The sequence below is a fragment of the Caenorhabditis remanei genome, chromosome II (assembly GCF_010183535.1).
Source record: "Caenorhabditis remanei strain PX506 chromosome II, whole genome shotgun sequence".
Lineage (NCBI taxonomy): Eukaryota > Metazoa > Nematoda > Chromadorea > Rhabditida > Rhabditidae > Caenorhabditis > Caenorhabditis remanei.
Genome location: NC_071329.1, coordinates 9,257,556 through 9,278,499, shown reverse-complemented (window position 1 = coordinate 9,278,499; position 20,944 = coordinate 9,257,556). Strand labels below are relative to the sequence as shown.

The following is a 20,944-nucleotide window of genomic DNA, read 5'->3' as shown; positions in this document are numbered from 1 at the left end:
TTTCTTTTCCGTACTAAAACCTTGGAGCGCAAGTAACAATATATCCGGAGAAAGAAAACATTTGTCTAGAATTATATGATGAAAAGTGCCAAAAGAGTGCCGTTCGAATAAGGAGAAGGAAATAAATGAGTAGTGATTAGTCACCTGAATTAGCCGGAAGTAGCGGTCGCTGGGGTAATGACATATCTCTGTGGATGGTGGAACTGTTTCTGGAAATGAAAGAACTATGGAAAGAAGAGAAAAAGGAGAAGAGAAGAAGAACGAAGAAAGAAGCTTTTGTGTGTTTTGTTAAGAACACATTGACACAGAAAATGAGAAAAAAGTGGGACGAGAACATTATTAGAATGATGATCTCATTGGGTAGGAATGGCACCGAGACATAAGAAATGGGCGGAGTCTATTGCCTACAGTAGTAGAGGGAAAGAAGACTGGCGGGCGAGAAGAACATCAGAAGAAAGAAAAGAAGAGGGAAGAGGGAGAGACACCACAACCAAGAGTAGTTGTTTGAAGTATCTAGAGAGAGACAGAAGTGGGCGGAGTCTTCGGTCTTCTGTCTTAGGTGTCAGAGGATCGAGAGCTTACACCCTTTACTCCCGTCGATTGCCTGCCCATGCAAACACCAAAAGTTAACTTTTTTATTGCCACGTCATGCTGCTAATTGACAACAAAGGATGGTTATTAAGGGGGCTCTTGTAGTGAGAAGAGATGCGTAAAGTTCAGAAGAAATGAGTCACATGAAAGACATGTTTGCCGTGTTGTGTCCCCAACTGATAATTGACTTTTTGAATGGATTGGTTAGACACAACTGACTAGTGAAACCAAAAGGGAACAACGAGGAATGTATAGAATGGCTGCTGAAACTGGAACTTGAAAAAGGAGAAATGAAGAGAGACAACGGGAAAAGAGTTTACGAAGAGCCTTTTTACCATCCCTCTCTCTTATTTTATCGACAAGAAAAGGTGCGGTATAACTGTAATAATGAAGCGGGCGGCAATCCCATTGGATGGATAATAAAAATGGAAATTGACTCTTGAAGAAAGCGAAAAAGTAGGAGTGTTTGAGAATGAGATGCAAAGTGAATGCACCCATAAAATATAGTGTTTGAAGGAATGGAGGGAGATGAATTGACATTTAATCAAATCATGGGGAAAAATGAATACTGTATTGAGAAGATAAACTCCGAGGAGAATGGAGGAAATACTAGTGAGAAAGAAGAGTATATTGAAGCCAATGGAAAGTTTCTTTCGGTTTCGGTTTTCAGTCTTCGAGATCCCGAAAATTAATTTATTTTTAGAAGGTTTTCAAAAAAGATTAAGAGTAGAAATGATGGGAAGTTGTGAAAAAGAACATGGTGCAATCTCGAAGATGACTGTTTCTCTCAAAAAGAAAAAATTAAATATTATAACTGCCATCGTAATTGAGTAATTCTCTTGACTAAGTAATCACTTATCTTATAAAAATTTTCGTTTTCTAGTCTAGATATTTTCAAGTTTTAAGATTCGAAAAGACATATTTTGGAGCAACACTAACCAAATGACTGATTTATTTTTATTTTCCAGAAAGCGTGGAGACTTAAAGACAAATACTGTAACATGAAGCATGTCTCATCTGAAACCGTATTTCTGGTATTTCAGACAAAATATAAGTGATCTCATCTACTCTTTTCGCATGTATATCTTCAAACAATTTCATTAAACTGACGAAGAAAGATGAAGCTTAGAGTCTGACCGCCTCAACTCACATTCTACTCGATGAAGCTATGAGATATCGGTTGAGAAAGTTCCGAATGTTGCAACAAGCACGCTTACGCTACTTACGCAATAACATAATTAACCTTGATAACTGTTAACCACCACTTCTCATTCCCCGGTCCGCGCTCCTTCTTCCATCAAAAATGCTTTTACGAAGAAGGGAAAAGAAGAGAACAACACAGTTATTCATCATCGATTCATTTTATTTTGTCGTGTTCAGTGTGCTTTTTTCAATTCAAAACACTTGAATAGAGCCTTCAGAAAAGAAGAAACAAAAAGAGAACTGAAAGTTTCGAATCAAAAAAGAAAGAAAAAATACAGAGCTAAAAATGGAAAAAGGTGAAAATAAGTCGATGGGAGCAAATGAATGTGTCATTTTGTTGATAGAGACACCCGGAGTTGCACAAGAAGAACAAAGCGATGGGTCGCATCGGAAAGACAATACGTGGAAGGGAAGAAGTAGAAATCAGAAGAAGAAGAAGAAGAAAAAGACAAGACTACTGTATGAGTCATGAAGACAAAAAATAAGAAGAGATGGAGTTGAGAGAAAAGAAAAAAGACGCCGGAAGTATGTTGTCGAGTGGAAAAGGCTCTCGTGCTACACTGTTTCGAAATAATTTTTTCACACTGTAAGTGAAAATTGGGCAGATTGAGAGAGGGTACTGTAAAGGGAAGAGGGAACTATAAGTGATGTTTAGTGGGTGGAGAGGGAGTGTATTGAGAAACAGTTTGTCATTGTTTTTGATGAAATAAATCACATGATTTCTCATGGGAAACAAGTCACTTTTATGATGGTGATTGAAGCAGTGTGCCACTGGTAGAGAGTTAAAATCTACTTTGTAGATAACGGATCGAAAACTACAAAATGAATGTTTCTGAAAGATGAAATTTCCCATGTGCAGTGAAAGAAATCTTAATAATGAGGTGGCGCTCGTTCTGTCTCCATTCCTAACTTTTTCGTAATCTGTTGAGGTCAATAATGGTTATTTTCTAGTGGAACGCACCCAAAAGTCTAAAAAACTGTACTTTGAGAATTTGAAGAGAATTTGCACCATCTGATAGCATATGGTACCGTACCACTGACATGTAGCTGGGTCCTCAATTGAAGTATTTGTATTATTTTCGAGAGTTAGAAGCATATTTTCAAGTGTCTGCCACTTCTCTGTATCCCGCCCCTCTTCTCTGGTCTTCATCTCGACCCAAATCGTTTTCTCTCTTTGTGATGACAGGTTCTTTTCACAACTTCCCATCAGCTACCGTACCAGAAGAGAGACCTCCCATTCAAGTGTTGTCAATCATCAAGGCGCCCGTTCGTCAAAACGAACGGACCGCAGAAATTAAATTGAATTGTCCCGTTTTCACACAACACATTGCGCCAAACCATACACTTCAGACGGCGGCATCGTTTTGTGTGCACGCTCGTCTTCTCACCCATTACCTTCTTTTTTTGACGTTGTCGCGCGAAAAAGTTGTCTTGTTTCTTGGCTTTCTTCTTATTCTTTCTCTTGTTCTTTCTGTCAAATCCTCCTCATACACAAACAAATTGTGAGGACCGACTTTGTTGAAGAAGTACAACCCGGTGATTTGGTTCTGAAGAAGAGGGAACAATCAGGAATTGACAATACAAAAGAAGAAGAAGAACGTTTACAGTAACCGGCTAATTATAAGTGTTGAAGACTTTAGTACAGCCCCATTCAATTGCAAAAAAAAAGAAAATGTGAAAGATGAGACTGCGCGTGAATTAACAACTTGGAAAGGTTTGACTGGCTGATTCGATACGGAATCATCTTCGAAAAAAAACAACATTTTCTTCCATGTGCAAAAGAGGAGAGTCTATAGATGAATACTTCTTCGGTTCTATGAGTGATAATAATATTGGAAATTAGTTGATAATAAATAAGTTTCCAACCTTTATATGGCTTTGTAGCTCAATTATCATTGCCTATACAAAAAGGTTTTCCAGCTGCAACATTATGTTTCAAGACTGTCACCATACTGTGAAAAAAATCCTAAATAGCCTTTTTTCAATAACTCATTTTCCATTTTCTCTGGTGTAACTAGGTGAACTGAAAGAGTGGGCGGGGTTACGGTATATGCTGAGTAGGGCGGAAGGCGGAACCCGGGAGAAGTCGGATGCTCTTTCATCACATATTCCGACGAACCTCAATTCATGTTCCAGTCGGAAGCAGCAAAAACATGATAATAATACCTCGTATATACATCGAGCACAGAAGGCACCTTTCTTGGTTTTTCAGTGATTTTCCTTTCCCAGCTCAACAAAACACGACAAATTGCTGTCAGTTTCCAATTTTGAGCAGTGTTTTCTCCTTCTTCCCTCCCACCAATCTGTTTCTTCATCCTTTTGTTCGTCTCGGTTTCTGACAGTAAATAGTCGGTCGGTGACCGTCTTAGGTTGTGCAAATATCGAGAAGTGATAGGCCGCGAAAGGCTTCTTCATTGTCGAGTGTGTTCATTCTTCCGATGGCTTTTCATTCATCACTCGTATTTCTGATTATCATTATCATCCTTATCGTAGATGAGGTATTCTGCTATGCTACGTATAAATTACGACGTAAGTTTAAATTTGGTCCTAATCGAAATGATATCCGCCTCGTTTCAGCCCGAAATCAAAGATTCGCGTCTTTTAACAATCTATTGAACACGATTCCTGTCATGCCGAAATTGACGTTTTATCCACAAGCTCCTCCAGGAAGAGTAAATTGAATCAACTCATTTTAATCGGTATAAAACTGTTTTTTTCAACTCAATTCGATCTTTCTATGAAACAGACAAAAACAAATAAAGTTCTAGTATAAATTATGGTACAATTAATGAGGAATCGTGAGATTATTGGTGAGCATTTGTGATAATCTGTAGAGAACTGGAATCGACTCAGCACTCTTCTTACATCCAACGACAACAATTTTCTGCCGAGCACGAGTGAGTGCCACGTTGATTCGTCGCTCGTCACGGAGAAGTTCACTCTTTTTCGATGAATTATCTGTCCATGTCAACGACCAGATAATGACACGCTTTTCGCGTCCTTGATATGAGTCAATCGTGTTCACCTGGATATTTCTTCTGTTTGAAAAAACACAATTTCTTTTTACTCACTTCTAGAGAATCGTTCTGAACAACAGTTTTAATGTGATCAACTTGTTTCCGATATGCAGACATTACTCCGATTTCAGAAGGTTTCACTCCACTCTGAAAGGTAGAATACAAATTTCTGTAGTAAATAGAAAAACTACCTGAATGAACCGCTTACACAGTTCGGAAATTATCTTCGCTTCTCCATCATTACTCATTCCGCCACCATCTTCATCATTACATTGCATCGAGTGGTTCAGGGAGCTTTGTGTATCCAAGAAAACACATGAATCTGATATATCTCCAGAGAGAGTTTTTCGAATGTGTTCTGAGCTTTCAAAATGAGAGGAAATAGTGAAAAAAAACACTCATTAGCTTACCATCGAGACCTTCTGGGACAGAGTAATCACCAGTTCTATCAAGAGAACTTCTCGATACTGCCTCGTTTCCACATAAAAGACGATTTTCATAGAATAATTTACTGGAAAGCATCGATATCTCCCGATTCATACGATATTGGGAAGTTAACGAAACGACGACGTTTGAATGAGCTTTTTGAAGTTTTTCCATCGTTGAAACTTCGGCTCCTTCTTGCCTGAAAATATTGAGATACAATTTAAGAAGCGAATGAAAACTCACTTGGCTTTTCTAGAAACAACTAGAGGAGTCAACTGTTTACAGTCTCCAACAAGAACGAATTTCTTGCTGGTAGCAAGGACTGGAAGTAGAAGAGGCTCAAGTACCATAGATGCTTCATCCACAATCACGACATCAAAATGCCGATAAGAAAAAAGAAGCTCACGAGGAACATGATGACATGTACATGCTACGACTGGCTGAAATTAATGAATAGGTTACCAAGCACGCACGTTTTTAAGTACCGAAGTTTTCATTACACGCCTCACTGATGCGTAATAGTTGTCTGAAGATTCACTTTCCAACTTCGCCTTCAATGTCATCTTTCTGATTTCTTCGTTGATCGTCGAACTACTTCCAAGCCGAAGAATAATTTCGGGTGATACTTCCTGAAAATAATTGAAAAGAAAATCGAGAATTTATTTCAGAGGAAAAATCTTACCTTCGTCAGTTTTCCCAAAATATTATCAACTGCAGAGTGAGTAAACGCTGTTAAAAGTACTTTTTTGTTAGTTGCCAGTAAGCATTGAATGAGTACAGAAATCAATGTGGTTTTTCCTGAAATAAAATCGTTTTGACCAGTTAAAATTTGAATCGTCTCACCAGATCCAGGAAGACCTTCTACAATCATGTAGTCTTCTGTGGATAACGCGTGAATTATTGCCCGACGCTGCTCATTGTTCAATTTCGCCTTCACGATTATTTTTTTAACGGCAGGTGTGATATTAAATACACTTGTATCAACAATGCTTGGAGGCAATAAATCAACAAGAACATTACGTAAACGGTTTCTGAAAAATGCAGTAGAATGAAAAGCATTTCATATTGTGAGACTTGCCCTATTTCGTCGTTTTGTAAAAAATAAATAAGATTTCCGAGAGTTGTTGAATGTGTGCTCATGCTTGTATACTTGTCAAGATGAAACGGAGCTTCATAACGGGATTTCACTATTTTATCCGAGGAAACTTTGATAACGTCGTCGGAAACATAATCAATGACTGTAAACGCAATCGCCACGTTTTTCTTATTCGATAAGAGACACACATCTCCTGGGCGAAATGGTGAAGGGTCTGATGAAGATTTCCGAGAGAAAGAAATAATAATTCTTTGTGAATTTGACATTTCTTCTGAAATGGGGGTCAATTCTTGCATGCAAGTCCCTTCTTCCACTCGTTCTGGTATTGTTTTCAGCCATAAGTCCTTGTTGTGTGTTTGCATTCGCTCTCTTTCGCACTTCCACTCAGCAGATATCCAACGAATCCACTTTGAGACGTAATCTGAAGCAGATAAATATAAGTGTTTAAATAAAAACTCGGTTCATACCGATATGCGTCTGATCTAAATGAGCCATCTCGTTTTCAGCGAATTCTTTTAAAGCTTTAGAAGATTTTCCATAGTTTTCTTCGGCTCTTTGATAGAAGGAACACATGACTTTATGATCGCATTTATCGCAAAATCTACTTTCCTGGCGAGGTGCTGAAAAAAAATGAATTGGGTGGGAAGGAGACAAGCAACAGTACGAGGAAGCCGGCTCATTGTGGGATCCTCGAAGAATACGGATAGCATGTTTCTCTGTTGCAAAATTCCAGACAATTCAGCAGCACGAGGGGTGACACATCGAGATATACCATCCTGAAAACTATACTTTACCGAAATTATATGAAAACTTGCTTACTTTCAAATAAAGAATGTTTCCAAATCCAATTGGTTGCTCGTATCGAGAGGATTGCATCATACAGTACAACAAAACTTGTCCTGAATGCTCACTCGATGAATTACTTTTTCCTGTTTTCAATTCAAGAGATTCCATTCCTTTCTTCGATTTTGTTCGCATTGTCACATCTACTTTTCCTTTTAATCCGAGTTTAGAGTCCCAAATATTCTCTTCAATGTCGTACACTTCAAGAAGCTCAGATTTCGATGGAAGCTGTTCTCGTTTTGCAAAAAAACTATTTGAAAGCGCATAGTGTTTGTTAATCCAATCACAAATCACCTAAAATCAGTTTTTATAAACAGTAGCTGAAAATTTTAGATAAAATTACCGAGAAATAGGGCTTCAATTCAACATTCAAACAACTTGGAGTGAAAGAAAGTGCTACAAGCTCTTCTGCATATTTCGGTGCTTGTGTATTCCAGATTTGAAGCAGATTATCTTCAACGAGTGGACGTTTCTTACTTGTTATTGCAGTCTAATAATTTTAAATTGATAAATTGGAAAGACTACGATCCACACACCTGGAAAATTTCGTGTATAATAGTTCCGAGAAGCATAGCTTTATTTGAGGCGTTACCAAACTTGAATTTGTCATTGAGAATTACTTTTCTTGAACAAAACAGAGAAGATGCGACTGCAGTACATGGCACAAGCGCATTCGGGTTTAGAATCACAATTCCTTTGGTGTCATTAGCGATGTAGTCATCATCACCCCATTTTTCCGGACCAATCAAATTGATCGCGTTGCCTACTTCTATATCTAGCTCGGCCCATCGATCCTGAAGATATACAAGTCTTGTTTTCCCATTTTTGTCAACACATTCGAGGTCGATGCATCCTTCTTCTCGTTTGTCGACTAATTTTGCTGTTAGATAGATCACATTATCTTCCTCAAAAAGACATGGAAAGCCGTCGACGCCGCTTTCTGGAAAAGAGCGTGGAAATTTCACTAAATAAACATTCAATCAAACCTAGTTTTGTCGATTTTGTGGAAACTGGTAACGGTTTTGAACAAATCGGAGCATCAAATGAGTCATCGTCATCGACTTCTGCTAATGTTATCCGCTGACTTCTGGCTCTCGGGCTGGCTTCTGAATTTTTATAGCTTGATAAGTTTGAAATCAGATTACTTTTTTACTTTTTTCCGAAGGGTTTTTTGCCGCTGTTGTGCAGAAATTTTCGAATGAATCATTGCTGTCTTCATCGTCAACGTTTTCTAAATTCATTCAAGATTTTATTTAAAAAAAATAGAATATTACCTTTTATTTCCTCTTTGAGGCGTTTCGTCTCAGGAATTTGTGAATCAAGAGACGTTAGCTGTCGTTTTCTAGACTCCATCGTCTGTAAAAAATAACGCAGTTTAAATAGTAAATTTCAGCTGAAAAGAAAATCTATAATGTAAACTAAATAGTTCAAAAACACTTCACCTCCCGCAAATTTTCAGAGATTTCTCTTCCGTTTGGCGCCGCGGCCGCGTCCCTCGATATAAAAAAGCGGAAGTTTGAATTTCGTTTCTCGCGTGACAACCTAAACTTTCTATTTTCCAAGTAAATTATGCACAAAAACATGTGGTTTGTATTAAAAAATTAAACCCTTCTAACAAAGTAAATCAAGTGAGTTGAATGTGAAAAGTTGAATAATTAGTTGAAATGAAAACTCTCAGTTTAGAATATGTCAAGTTCTGACGATGGTCACAGTCACCGTATTCGAAGCAGATCGAGAACATTGGGTTCTGAAAAGTTTATAGAATTTGATTCTTCTTCAAGCAGTATGGACTCTACTCGATCTAGATGGAGAGTTGTTTCGAAGAAAAAGCTGAGTAGAAACCTGAAACTGTAAGATCACTGAACAGATTTAAATATAAATTTACGTTTTTGAAGACTACGCGGGTATCTTGGAGTCGTACAACGGGAAATTGCTGAGAGAAAACTGGGAATTTTGAAGTTCGCAGTTTATCATCAACTTCCAAGTTCTCCTCTTCTAGAAAATATGAAAACTGAAATCACTTTGGCATGCGTCTTCAGATCAAACAGAGGCAAATTTACGTGAGTTTATCTGAAAAGGAAAAGCAGAATCCAAAATTTCAGTCATTTTCCAATTGTCGAATATATCAATACACACGAAAACATTGAGTATTATGTGGATACTGGATCATCGAAGATAACAAAAAAGTTTGGGTCGATTGAAGATTTACTCGTGAACTACTGTAGACAGTAATAATTGTTTCAAGATTGTAATTATATAATGAAGGTGTCTTGAAATTAGGTTCAGAACTGATTAAACAAGTCAAATTGGTAGCTGGTCATAAACCTTTTACTTTTTTCAATGTTTTAAAACGAGCACAGCATTTTGAAAGCTAATTAGTCTTTATCTATCAAAATTAATATTTCACGCGAGCTTTTTGCATTTCGTGACCTCTGTGACATGTTCTCGATTTAAAATGAACCATAACACGTGTCAAATGTAAATTTCCCTCCACGAAGCGTTTCAAATCAGTTTGAATCAGTTCTCATTTTTCTCTAACGAGTGGTCGGTCGGATTTTCATATTTCTCTCAAAAGAAGTTTCCCTAGAAATGGTAAATAAGTAGTAGATGAATCTAACTAAGAAACAGACACCAGTTGTTGCTCACAGACCAATGAAGATTCCTCGGTGATTGGCAATGGGTTTCCGCCAAGAAGATGAGGTCAGCAAGCGGGATATATGTAATAGGTAAGGGACAAGATCATAGCTTGAATCATGGTACTCTGGTACGTAGATCATGCCTATGGTATGCTCTTCAATCAAATATTCCCAGTTGTCTGAAAAAGTGATACTCTAGGCGTAATTCCAATCGGTTGAGGGGGTAGCTCATAGCTTGAATCATGGTTCCTAGGAACGTAGATCATGACTATGATATGCTCTTCAATCAAGCTTTCTAATTTACTGAAGATTTTTTATAATTAGTACGAAGCTCTATTTACGTAGCATGATTCTCGGAAAGTGTCATTGGGTTACCCGTCCTGAATTCTTCAATCGTTAGTAGTTTCATATGTTATGGCTGATTTTTTTGGTTTTCTGTTTAGATTTTTTTCTCAAAAAACAACCTTATGTGTTCTAATTTACCCTATTTTTCTTTGCATTGATTTGTTATGATTTATCAATAAATTCGTTTTTTTCTCTCGAACGATATGATTATAGTATTTCCAGAGCTGAATCATATCGTTCTGTTTGTGTATACTTCATAATAAAATTGACCGGACAAGAAAAAGTTGTGCGGTTGCACAAGTCGGCTGAGAGATAATTGCGAGGAAAATATTTCTCATAGATGAAGAAGGAAGAATGTTTTCAATTAGTCGAGGAACATCATTCCTTTCTATAGAGATCCCCCTCGTTTGAATGTTCCAGTGGTTATCAGTTTCAGGTAATTGGAAAAAAGATTGAGAGAGACGCGTTCATCTCAATTCCACTGAATATTCACGAAAGTAACTATCTGCGCAAAAATTACTTGACAATGACATACCAGACACATTTTGAATATGTTGAATTCAATCAAAACCATACTAGACAAAATAATAAAAGTTCAATAAAAAGTCCAGTTACAAAGCAAGTAGGAAGAGTTAATGGTGAAAATCGGTCACGCGATCACAATTTTGAATCAATGCGGGACTATGACATTTAATTGTATTCGTGAAAGACCTTGGGCCCTTGAGATCTGAATCACATCTGAAGAATTGAATAATTTTTCGGAAGGGTTGACACGTCGTTATTTTCTATTTCCGTCAGAGTTCTATCAAATGGACATTTGATTCCTTCCGGATCGGTATACAAATTGACAAGACATGAATGGCAAACTGTGTGACCACATGCTGAAATTAGAAATTGTTTTACTTGAATAGATAATCTTCTGAATACTTACACAATACACGTGGAATCAAATCCCTTTGTTCTGAATATTCTCGAAGACAAATCTCACATGTTTTCCATGCTGGCACTTCTCCTTTCTGATCTGCTCCGTCTTCTCTCAACTGGCTAGACATATTCAGCATCATTTTTCTGTAGTTATCTGCCCTTCTCCGTTCTTTTTCAATCGTTTTCATATATTCTTCTCCATTTTTAATTTCCTTTATTTTTGAACGCAATCGTTTGTTTTCTTGTCTCTTCCTTGTTAATTTACGTTCAACCCTTTTCCGCTCTCTGTAATTAACAAATGAATTAAAAAATGCACTTCCGACGACCAACCTAATCTCAATTTCCTTTGATTCGAAATACTGTTCGACTATATCTGTCAAATTGACGGTTTCGTCTACGAGCACATTATTATCTTCCTTTGTTATTATCAAGTCATAATTCAATTTCGTAATTTTCCTGTAAAACCAGAGTAAATTTGTTGATTCGAATTGAACATCAAACATACATATCTTTCTTATGAACTTCCTGTGTAGCGTCTCTGTATTTGTCCTCGTAATCTTTTCTTGCACTGTTTTCCTGTCGATACTCATACATAATTCTATCACATTCCCTTCTCGACTCTCCTAATTTTCTTTTCAAATCGTGAATTTCGTCTCTTTGATCTTCAATAATCAATTCTTGTTCCCAATTTGTTCCATCCGTACTATCCGATCTTGCCGGACTATATTCTCTTTCTGGGCTCATTGGACTTCTTTCTCTATCATCATTCCTATTCATTCTCGGCGGAGGCGGAAGAAACATTTCTCTTGGTACCACTGGTTGATCCACCACGAATCCTTCGCCAAAGAAGTTCATAGGAAATCGAATCGGACTTCCTGGCTGTGATTCTACTTCACCTTCCTCATAAGTTAACACCGAACTATTTCGACTATCCCGTCCATCTTCACTCGATCCACTTGATGTTCCTGAAGTTGGTGTATATTCCCGCGAGCGACGTTCACTATCCATAGTTGTTCAAGAGACGTCTGAACTATGGAAAAGATTAGATGCTCTTGAAATCTTTTTAACAAAGAAATGAGAAACAAATGAAAAGTAGAATATCAATAAACACAAAGATGCATCATGTGGGCTGTGAAAGTGTTCGTAATAGATGGTGGAGAAGAGAGGTGCATACAACGAGAGGAAGAAGAGAAAGCGATAGAAACGGAGAAACTTAGATTGAGGATACGAAGCAGGGTAGAGAAATGAGAGAAGGCAGTTTTTGAGACGGCAACGATGGAAAATAAGATGAAGAAATAAAGAAGACAACGAGGATGACGACAAAGAAGAAGGTATGTGTGTGTGGAAATTAAAGTCTCTTCGATGTTGCCTTACATTTAGAATCTGGATGAAACACTGCTCTTTCATCGATTCGATAATGAAAAAAGCTCGAGAGGCTAGAAGAGAAAAGAGTAAAGTAGAAACATCGTATTTGGCTTGAAATTTTCAAAAATGAAACGGAAAGTGAAGAGAGTTGTGAATCTTGTTTCATTTTCGAAAATATACCAATCTCTGATGAAGTAAATCAACAATGTCTTCCAATATCTTTTTTTAAAATTAACAATTGACAAGATGAAGATTTTATTTTAATTAGAAGTCACTGAAATATTAATTCCAATTCTCATGTTTTCTGTGACTAACCTCGTTCAGAGAAAATATTTCCACCGAACTCTCAACATGCTTGCTCACAGAAGAGTCTGAAAAGTTTTCAAGTTGTCATCATTGGGAAACAAGCCAATTGAGGTATTTTTCCATTTTAATTCATGATTTCATGAAACGTTTGCTCTGAATCACATCCAGATAATTGTATTCAATTCTCCCACATTTATTCCAACTCTTTTCGAAGAATAGAGCGAAGCAGAGGATTCTTTCAATTAATAATATCTATCGTGCATACGAATCCAGGTTTTAGGGTTCCACAATTGCAATTGGGCAGCTTTCGGACGATTGATCTTTGTTGAAATGCTTTTCTTCCACAAGATTCTTGGTTTTTATGATGAAACTACTCACATTCTGAATCCATTCGAATATCTGAAAAAGCATGAAAACTCTAAAACTTTGGATTATAGATATCATTCCTAATGTTGAAAACAAGCCTTACCTAGGTCAAAAAGGTTCATTTAACCGATTGGTATGTTTTAACAAGAAGCTATGTATGTGCAATAACACATAGCTCAGGCTAAAACAAACCATTCGACAAATGACATAAATATCAACTTGATAGATTGGAAAGAGAATCAGAGAATAGTAATAATGAGACAAAAGTTAGGAAATAAAAAAAGAATAGTCGATGGAATAGAAGGCGTGCAAGTTGAAAGATTGATCTGCATTGAATGAGAAGATCCGAAGTTCAGACGACGTGTGACGTCAACAGTTCAACGACGGACGACGAGAGAGCGTTGAACATGAAGAGACTTTGACAACTCTTCACTCCTATCTCTGTTCAATTCTATTTTCGGCGATCGGAGAACTGAATGGTCAGAAAATACAGAATTATGACGGGAGCCAGCCCTCGTTTTATCAGTTTTCTTCTTCACCTATTTTAGGAAAGTTGATTGGAGGTGGAGCTGAATCGTCTTTCTTTTTTCTATTCATAGATATATTTAGGGTGCTTCCGGTTGATTCGGTTTGATTAATTGTCTAGGATATGATCTTTCGAAGATGAAAAACCAATCAGACAAGGGTTTGAAGAAGAGAATGAAGACGTCAAAATAGTACAGGTGTACTCATTTTTGGCCCAGATTTTTGTGGTCACAAGGAGGTCTTTACAGATTGAAATGAATATTCTTTACTTATAATTCGGTTGGAATAACTTTCAGGTGGTAATATCTAAATCAGTACAATGAACCCAATTACATAAGACGTGCAACTCCAGGAAAACGAAAACTGTGCATTATCTGAAATTGACCTAGAAAGTTCGATAACAATTCTGAAGATATATTTCAAATCTGTTGAATTTCAATTTTCTTGAATAAATTTCGAGCTATTATTAGTTATAGAATAGATAGTCTACACCATTGGGAAGATTCCGAAACAGTCTTTTCCCCAAGTGAGAAAATCGTATTTGAAGACCAGTTTATATAAAAAATTTAAATCAAAAACTAGCATGTTTGGAATAAACAATAATAAAACGTGTATCGGTTAATGACAATTGATATTGAAGAGTTCTCGAATTCGTTCTACCCCAGGAAAATAATTTTTGCCTCACAATCAGAGATGGTTTCCGAGAAGCAGTTATTTTATGATTTGCTTGAGTTTGGATACGTTTTTGAACGGCAAGTGTTTCAGCCACTTATTCGATACTGGATTCTAACTTGAAACTCAAAAGTTTTATCCCCGTGACTTTGATCTGAAATCATTTTTAAAGTTTCCAAACGTTATGATTGATTGAAACTGACATTTTTCATAATGACAGTTAAAGAAGTGAATGTTCTTTGGCGTTCTCATTCTATTCTAAAATCATTTTCATCATTTCGTGAATTGAATCCAGAAATAGCTCGACTGCCTATAAATAGTTCAATTCTTGATTGACTAATCGAATTTTTATATCATTATTTTTCCTAAAAGTCTGAAAAAGATTTCCAGGTTTTTCCTGCAATCAAACTCGGTCAGTCAGACACTGTCGGTGTTTCTTTGAATTGAATATTATTGAAATGTCTCTATAAAAGAAACTACATAATACAATTCTCTTCAAAGAAGTCAAATACATGCACATGACGAGAATTTCAGAACATTATACAGGCCGGCCCAGTCACGTATTGTTTTTATTTTTAGGTATTCCCATTTTAACACTTTTAATGTTCCATTCCTTTCAGTCAGTATTTTTCCAAACAAACTCACTGCCGTCGACAGTTCAAAACAAAACGTTCATAAAACCTTGTCTTCTACAGTATACCTGTCTTAATCACTTCACAATCTTCTTTTCCTATCCGTTGTCTCTGTACTCTCTCCCTTTTCCACACTATTTCTTTTGATCTGTCTCCCATCAACTTCGGTCTTTCAACTGCCTTCAAACGTCACGAAGTCATCGACGAACTTTCGACGATCACCGCACATAGCAATTCATCGGGTTCTTGTTTCCATTGTTGTAAAATGAGACTGTCTCCGCCCCATCCAATTTGACTATCTCTATCTATATATCGTACTCACTCCCCCTTCTTTTTTACTATTTCTGTCCCTCTGTGAGCCATAAAAAGGGTTCTGTTTGCTCCGGCTCTTCTCTTTCTCTTACTAATTTCTATTATGATTCTCTTCCTTATCTTTTAATCTATTATTAGCTTTTCTATTCTTGAATTTGTCTTTTTTTCCAGAAATGAAGACACACATGACAACAAAACCCCTCGAAAAAGATGACCATACTGATATGGTGGTGAGTCCAAAAGAAGATTATCATATTAAGAAGAGGGATTACTGTAGATATATTTGAAATTGATCACTGATATGATATTGAATTGATAAGGCATACTGTAAGATGGCATTGGCTATTGGTTACTGAGAATCACAAGAAATTTGATTCTCAGAGATTCAAGACACCACAAACATTATGATGACATGAATATTTATCATATAATTGAGGAATTAGACTGAAAAACAAGGATAGTTGGGAAAGTAGTACTGTAGATACTGTGATGATGTTGGGTTATGGAAAAGATGGGAATCCTTGAATTTCTGAATCCATTGATTTATATATAAAATTCAGAAGAGAGCCAGTTTTTTTTTCTTAAAACTGTTTTTTGGATAACACTTCTTCTTTGAAAATTCAGGAAGAATCTGTTTAATATCTGAACATAATTAACAGAATTAAGCTATTAAAAAGTGGGTTCGGAATATCGTGAATGCCAAATGATTCCGGTATCAAGTTCCGGTAGTGAGGTCTTTCAAGCGTTCTTCAAATTCAGCGTTTGTGGTCAGAAGCTCGTCTTCAGCCAACCACTTTGCATTTTGACCACGTGATTACGCTTCGGGCGAAGCGTTTAGCTTCTGAATTCTTCGAGAACTGGTCAATTCTGTTTTGTTCTCTGAAAGCAATGTTACTTCTTGGTTTCTCAACACGATAGGGATACTGTAGATTCGAATACAGTACTTTTGATTTGTACAGCCAATAGTTCTTATGTGGAAAAAATAGATAGGTTCGAAGCTCAAGATTAATAAGAAATTTTCTAGATAACTATCTAAAATATTCTGAATTAATGTGATGAAGCGTTTTGTGGATATACCGAAAATCCTCTCATAGGAAGAACCGTCCCTTCGCCTTTTTGTTTCCGATTACTGAGAAAAAGCAATAAATTATTCTCCGATCCCCCTACATTATTTCTTTATCAATATTTCATTTTCCTTAACAAACCATTTATTTTTTGATGTATTTGTCATGGAAATCTCATCAGTGTCATTTCCGTTTTCATCTCTTCAATATCGTATCTTCTTCTTCTTCTCCTCTTTTTTCTTCTATTTTGAAACAACCGTCGCCCGACGATCTCGTATCGATAATCTCCGATCTGATGACGACTGAAGTTCATTTGTTGTCCGATCGAACCTTTTTACGTATCGTATCCCAAGTCAATGATCCCCGTTTTCTTTCTCTTTTCTCACATTATCATATCATCAAACTGGTCAAAACGAGACAAAAAAGTGGAGGAGAAAAAGATATGTGTGTGTCTATTTTTAGGTCAGAATACAACACCAAGCAGCACAACCGATAAAAGCCTTCTTTTCTTATCACAATTTCCTATTTTTTTTCGTGTGAATCGAAAGGCGACAGGTTAAAAATAGGTGTTGAAAAGTCTATTTTTGGTCAGCAACCCAGGTTCATGAAGCCCATTTTCTTATCAATTGAACATATGAATTCTCGGAGAGAGCGAGGTGTAAATGATTCTATTTTTGACAGCATATTTGAATACAACAATTATTTTTATCGGTGAAGAAAATGATCTATTTATGGAATGACCTGATCACAAACTGACGACATGGGAATGAGAGAAATAGTTTTTGATTCAGGTAATGGAGCTCCGATCTTCTGGTGAATGGGAACGAATTGATGTGACGTCAGGAGGAAATGAACGAATTGGCAGAGTAAAAGTGAGTTGAGAATTGAATAAAATTGTTTCAAATCGACATCTGTTTTCAATGTGTTATAATGTTTTCAGAATGGTTTCGTTGACTTTCAGATGAGCCTTTTTTGGTTTCAGAAGTATTTTCAGAGTAATTGCATGTCGAAATTTCCAATCGGAAGGTTTTTCGGACGATGAAGGGACACGGTAGTTCACTAGAACAAACCTACAGTATCTCTCATTCATCAGTTCAGCAACTCTGTAAAATACTATCCAACCATTTGGTCTCTGTTCACATGTACTTCCCTACAGTACCCCTTATCACACTTCCAACCCCTCAACAATACAGTTTATCTTCGGCACCCAGAAAAGGATCAAAGTAAACTTCCGACACATTTTACGTCAACTCGTGACACCTTCATCACATTCCATTTGTATCTGCAATCTCTTCGTTTTCTTCTTGCAAGAAATGTTAACTTCGATCGTCAATCTCTCAGAAACAGAAGCCGAATTCTCTCCGATCACCTCGAGAAAAAAAGTGATTGATAGAAGCCCAAAGTCAAATAAAATGGTCGGAAGTCGAACTTTCGACGTCGTCATCACTTGTCTATCCCCCCTTTCCGTTTATCATTTTTCCCTTAAGTTTGATGAGAATCACGAAGAAAAAATGTGACAAAAAGAAAACAGAAATAAGAAGAAGAAGAGAAAAGACTAAAGTCTTTTGGAACACATTTAATCTTTTGATGAGAAGAAATAAATGAAAACATTGAAAGTAACAGTCGGAAACTAACCGAAAACTAAAAACATTTGTGCTCTTTTGTCTCAATCTACTCCCTCAATATTTGCTCAATGTCTTTTTTCTCTTTACCGTATTCCTCGAAATTGTGTGAAAACATTCCAAAACAGAAATGAAAAAACATAACAAGATGATCACAAGACGTTTGCAGAATGGGATTCTTCGTGTGTCTAGATTTATAGATTTGGCCTTCGCTTGCTTATTTTAGAATCTCTTTTTTCTTACCGTCATTACGATCGGAAACTACGAAATTCACTGATCATCAGTCCAGAAGGTCGCATTTTTTGTAGTTTCTCACGTGGAGAAATAAGAAATTTTTATGGTAGAACGGTTGTACGGTAGTCATCGAAAAAGTGTGGGAATTGGAACTGCTCGTTTTTAACAATCTTACTAAGGAAAGATCATGAAGAACGAGAAGGGTTGAATTTGCAACAGAGCGCGTTTGCATAATATGAAATTTCAAAAGTTAATTTTCCGAGTGTTGAGATTCGGCCTTCTCCTGATCAGATCACAGCGTTCGGTCGTATTTATGATGCACAGGATATGAGTGTATTCTCGTTAGAGAGATTGGTTACCTAGGCGTTTAATCTGGAAAATGCCATATTTATGAACATGAAGATGATTTCCTTTCTGCTCTTCTTGTCTTTTGTAATTTCCGCTGACAGGGAACGAGGCAGTTTTCAGCGTTTACGGATAAGAAAATGAACAAAGTGTAGCACGAGAAACATAATTATCATCAATATATTGATTCAACAATCTTTTTATTTTTATTTATCAATCCTGAATATTTCCTTCCGAAACTTCGAGAACCACTCTCTGATATCACAACACTTCCGTCATTTCTTTTTTCTTCTCTCTATTACACACATAATTTCTTCTCGATACACAAAAATAGTTCAGCATCCCGATACGTTTAAAAAGTATATTGATAATAAATCAATTCTATGTCTTCTTTTGTAACCTTCAATGATCACCATCATTGTCTTCTTCTTTCTTTTTTTGCATGTGAAATTCACTTGAATATTTTCTCTTTTCGTAAGAACTCTCTAATCCAAGAACTGTCTGACTTTCAGAGGAACCATGACATAACTCATTTGCCACGAGGAATTTGTCAGAGATTGATGCAGAAAATACTTCAAAAACTCAGAATTCTTCGATTCCAAAGAAGTTGATTATTGATTTTTTATCTGTATATAGAATAAAGTTCGTTTTTTTTCCGATCACATTGACATCAAAAATATAAATAAAATAATATAAAAAAACCAATAATATCCTAATTTACCAGTGCATCACATCAAAAAAGGATGGTTTTCTGTCACAGATTCCCAAAATAATCTAGTTTTTTCCCCGCTCTCTTCCACTGATCCATGAATCAATGGACATGCGGCCATTCAATTCTCTCTTTTTGTCCCTCTTTTCCCGTTCAAGATTTTTGACCTTTTGGTCAAAAAATCCGATGAAATATTTGAATTTCAAATTATACTTTTCGACTACCTTTTCCAGTATGAATTCTTCTTTGAAGAATATAATCTTTGCGTGGAGACGGGAGGAAAGATAGAAAAAGTACAATGAGATTACTGTATTATCACGCCGATATTGTGATCCCGAAAATACAACAGAGATCATATCGAATGGTGCTGGATATGATCCATGAAAGAGTCTTATTAAAGTGATTTGAACGTAGAGTATTGATTTGATACAACAAAAAGTAAGATGTGCATGCATCTGAAATATGACCTGTGGGAATGCAATGATCAATATCCAAGTGCAAAAGTAATAGATATTCATAGTCATTACCAGAAAGATTCCCTCCATGTTTTAGTCCATGATCCCCCAGTGCTGGTTGGAAACCCAATGCTAAAAGCTATGACATATTTTAATTTTGAAATACTCTGACCTGTTTTCTGAACGTGATAAAATAGAGATCAACAATGCGTGATTCTGAAAGAGATTTCAAGTGGAAATGACGTCATTTTCAGTCATTCCCAAGACGTAAATGCGTCAAAATTGATATGTTTGTCTGCGGCTGAGAGGGGGAGTCCTGTTTTGATATAATTATGAATAGTTTTTAAAAATCTCTTTCCATTCAATACACTGATCCATTATCTCCGTATGACACTGTCACATATCATAAGGGGTTTCCTCTTTCTCTCCCTCGCATCTGGTCATCGTTTCAAACGTAATCCCTCTTGATAACTATCCGCTTGATCTCTATTAGACTAATTGCATGGCTAGAAAGTGCGCTCTGATAGACTACTTGTCGCTTCGAATTAGATCAAAGTTGTCTAGAATACAAAGAAGCTATGTTCCTGGATATACATGCTTGTTTTGGTTTGTTGAACCGAGCACATATGTTATGGTGTCTCGCGAACTATATGCACCCCCGAGAAAAGCATACATCATGCTCTCCTGAGTATAACTAGACAAACAGTACCCATATGTATCCAACTCTACGCTGGAGAAGATCAAGCGGAAGCATGAAAACTCAGAGGGAAGTTCCTTCGAATTCGAAATTAAAACTATTCCATTTTCTAAACCTTCCTCTTCAATATCGTTGCCTCGAAGCCAGCGATCAAAATGTAGCCTAATAGATCAAAACACAATATTTTATTTTTCTAAGCTCCGCCCACAAGCCTTGAGACTCTTTTTCTCGAGAGTTATAATCTCTATTACCCACCTTCTTCTTCTTCGTTTTTCTTCCTCTCTTATCTGCGTCTCCATAACTCTCTCTCCATGATTGCCCCTTTCAGCCCGCCTCCTTTTTTTGGGTGGACGTCCCAACAGTCTATATAAACATAAAACCTTGTGTTCTCTGGAAATTTATTCAGTTTCTCTCTCCCTTTTCTCTATTTTTGGCCCTCCGCCTTCTTCTGCTTAAACCGGACAACTAGTTCAGTTCAGTCTTACAGTTTCCATTGTTCTCTTCTTCTTCTTATTCGCCTTATTCACATGTATTCTTGTATTTTAACATCTTCTTCATC

General features: G+C 36.7%; 3 protein-coding genes across 3 annotated transcripts; 1 reads left to right on the top strand and 2 right to left on the bottom strand.

The window, feature by feature from the left end:
* Nucleotides 1-4,579: 4,579 nt before the first annotated feature.
* On the bottom strand, nt 4,580-8,529 carry GCK72_005554 (uncharacterized protein; the record flags this gene model as incomplete). The annotated part of the gene is made up of 17 exons (XM_053725240.1): nt 4,580-4,819; nt 4,866-4,958; nt 5,003-5,169; nt 5,222-5,436; nt 5,481-5,677; nt 5,723-5,866; nt 5,920-6,035; nt 6,081-6,268; nt 6,388-6,754; nt 6,801-6,953; nt 6,998-7,109; nt 7,153-7,470; nt 7,520-7,666; nt 7,713-8,116; nt 8,163-8,282; nt 8,330-8,407; nt 8,451-8,529. 17 exons carry the CDS (start codon nt 8,527-8,529, stop codon nt 4,580-4,582), a joined length of 3,138 nt encoding a protein of 1,045 aa, XP_053589434.1.
* Nucleotides 8,530-8,961: 432 nt separating this feature from the next.
* On the top strand, nt 8,962-9,408 carry GCK72_005553 (uncharacterized protein; the record flags this gene model as incomplete). Its single annotated transcript, XM_003117432.2, has 3 exons — nt 8,962-9,026; nt 9,072-9,236; nt 9,279-9,408. 3 exons carry the CDS (start codon nt 8,962-8,964, stop codon nt 9,406-9,408), a joined length of 360 nt encoding a protein of 119 aa, XP_003117480.2.
* A 1,481-nt stretch (nt 9,409-10,889) lies between these two features.
* Nucleotides 10,890-12,089, bottom strand: GCK72_005552 (uncharacterized protein; the record flags this gene model as incomplete). The annotated part of the gene is made up of 4 exons (XM_053725239.1): nt 10,890-11,038; nt 11,089-11,366; nt 11,412-11,537; nt 11,587-12,089. 4 exons carry the CDS (start codon nt 12,087-12,089, stop codon nt 10,890-10,892), a joined length of 1,056 nt encoding a protein of 351 aa, XP_053589433.1.
* Nucleotides 12,090-20,944: the final 8,855 nt, after the last annotated feature.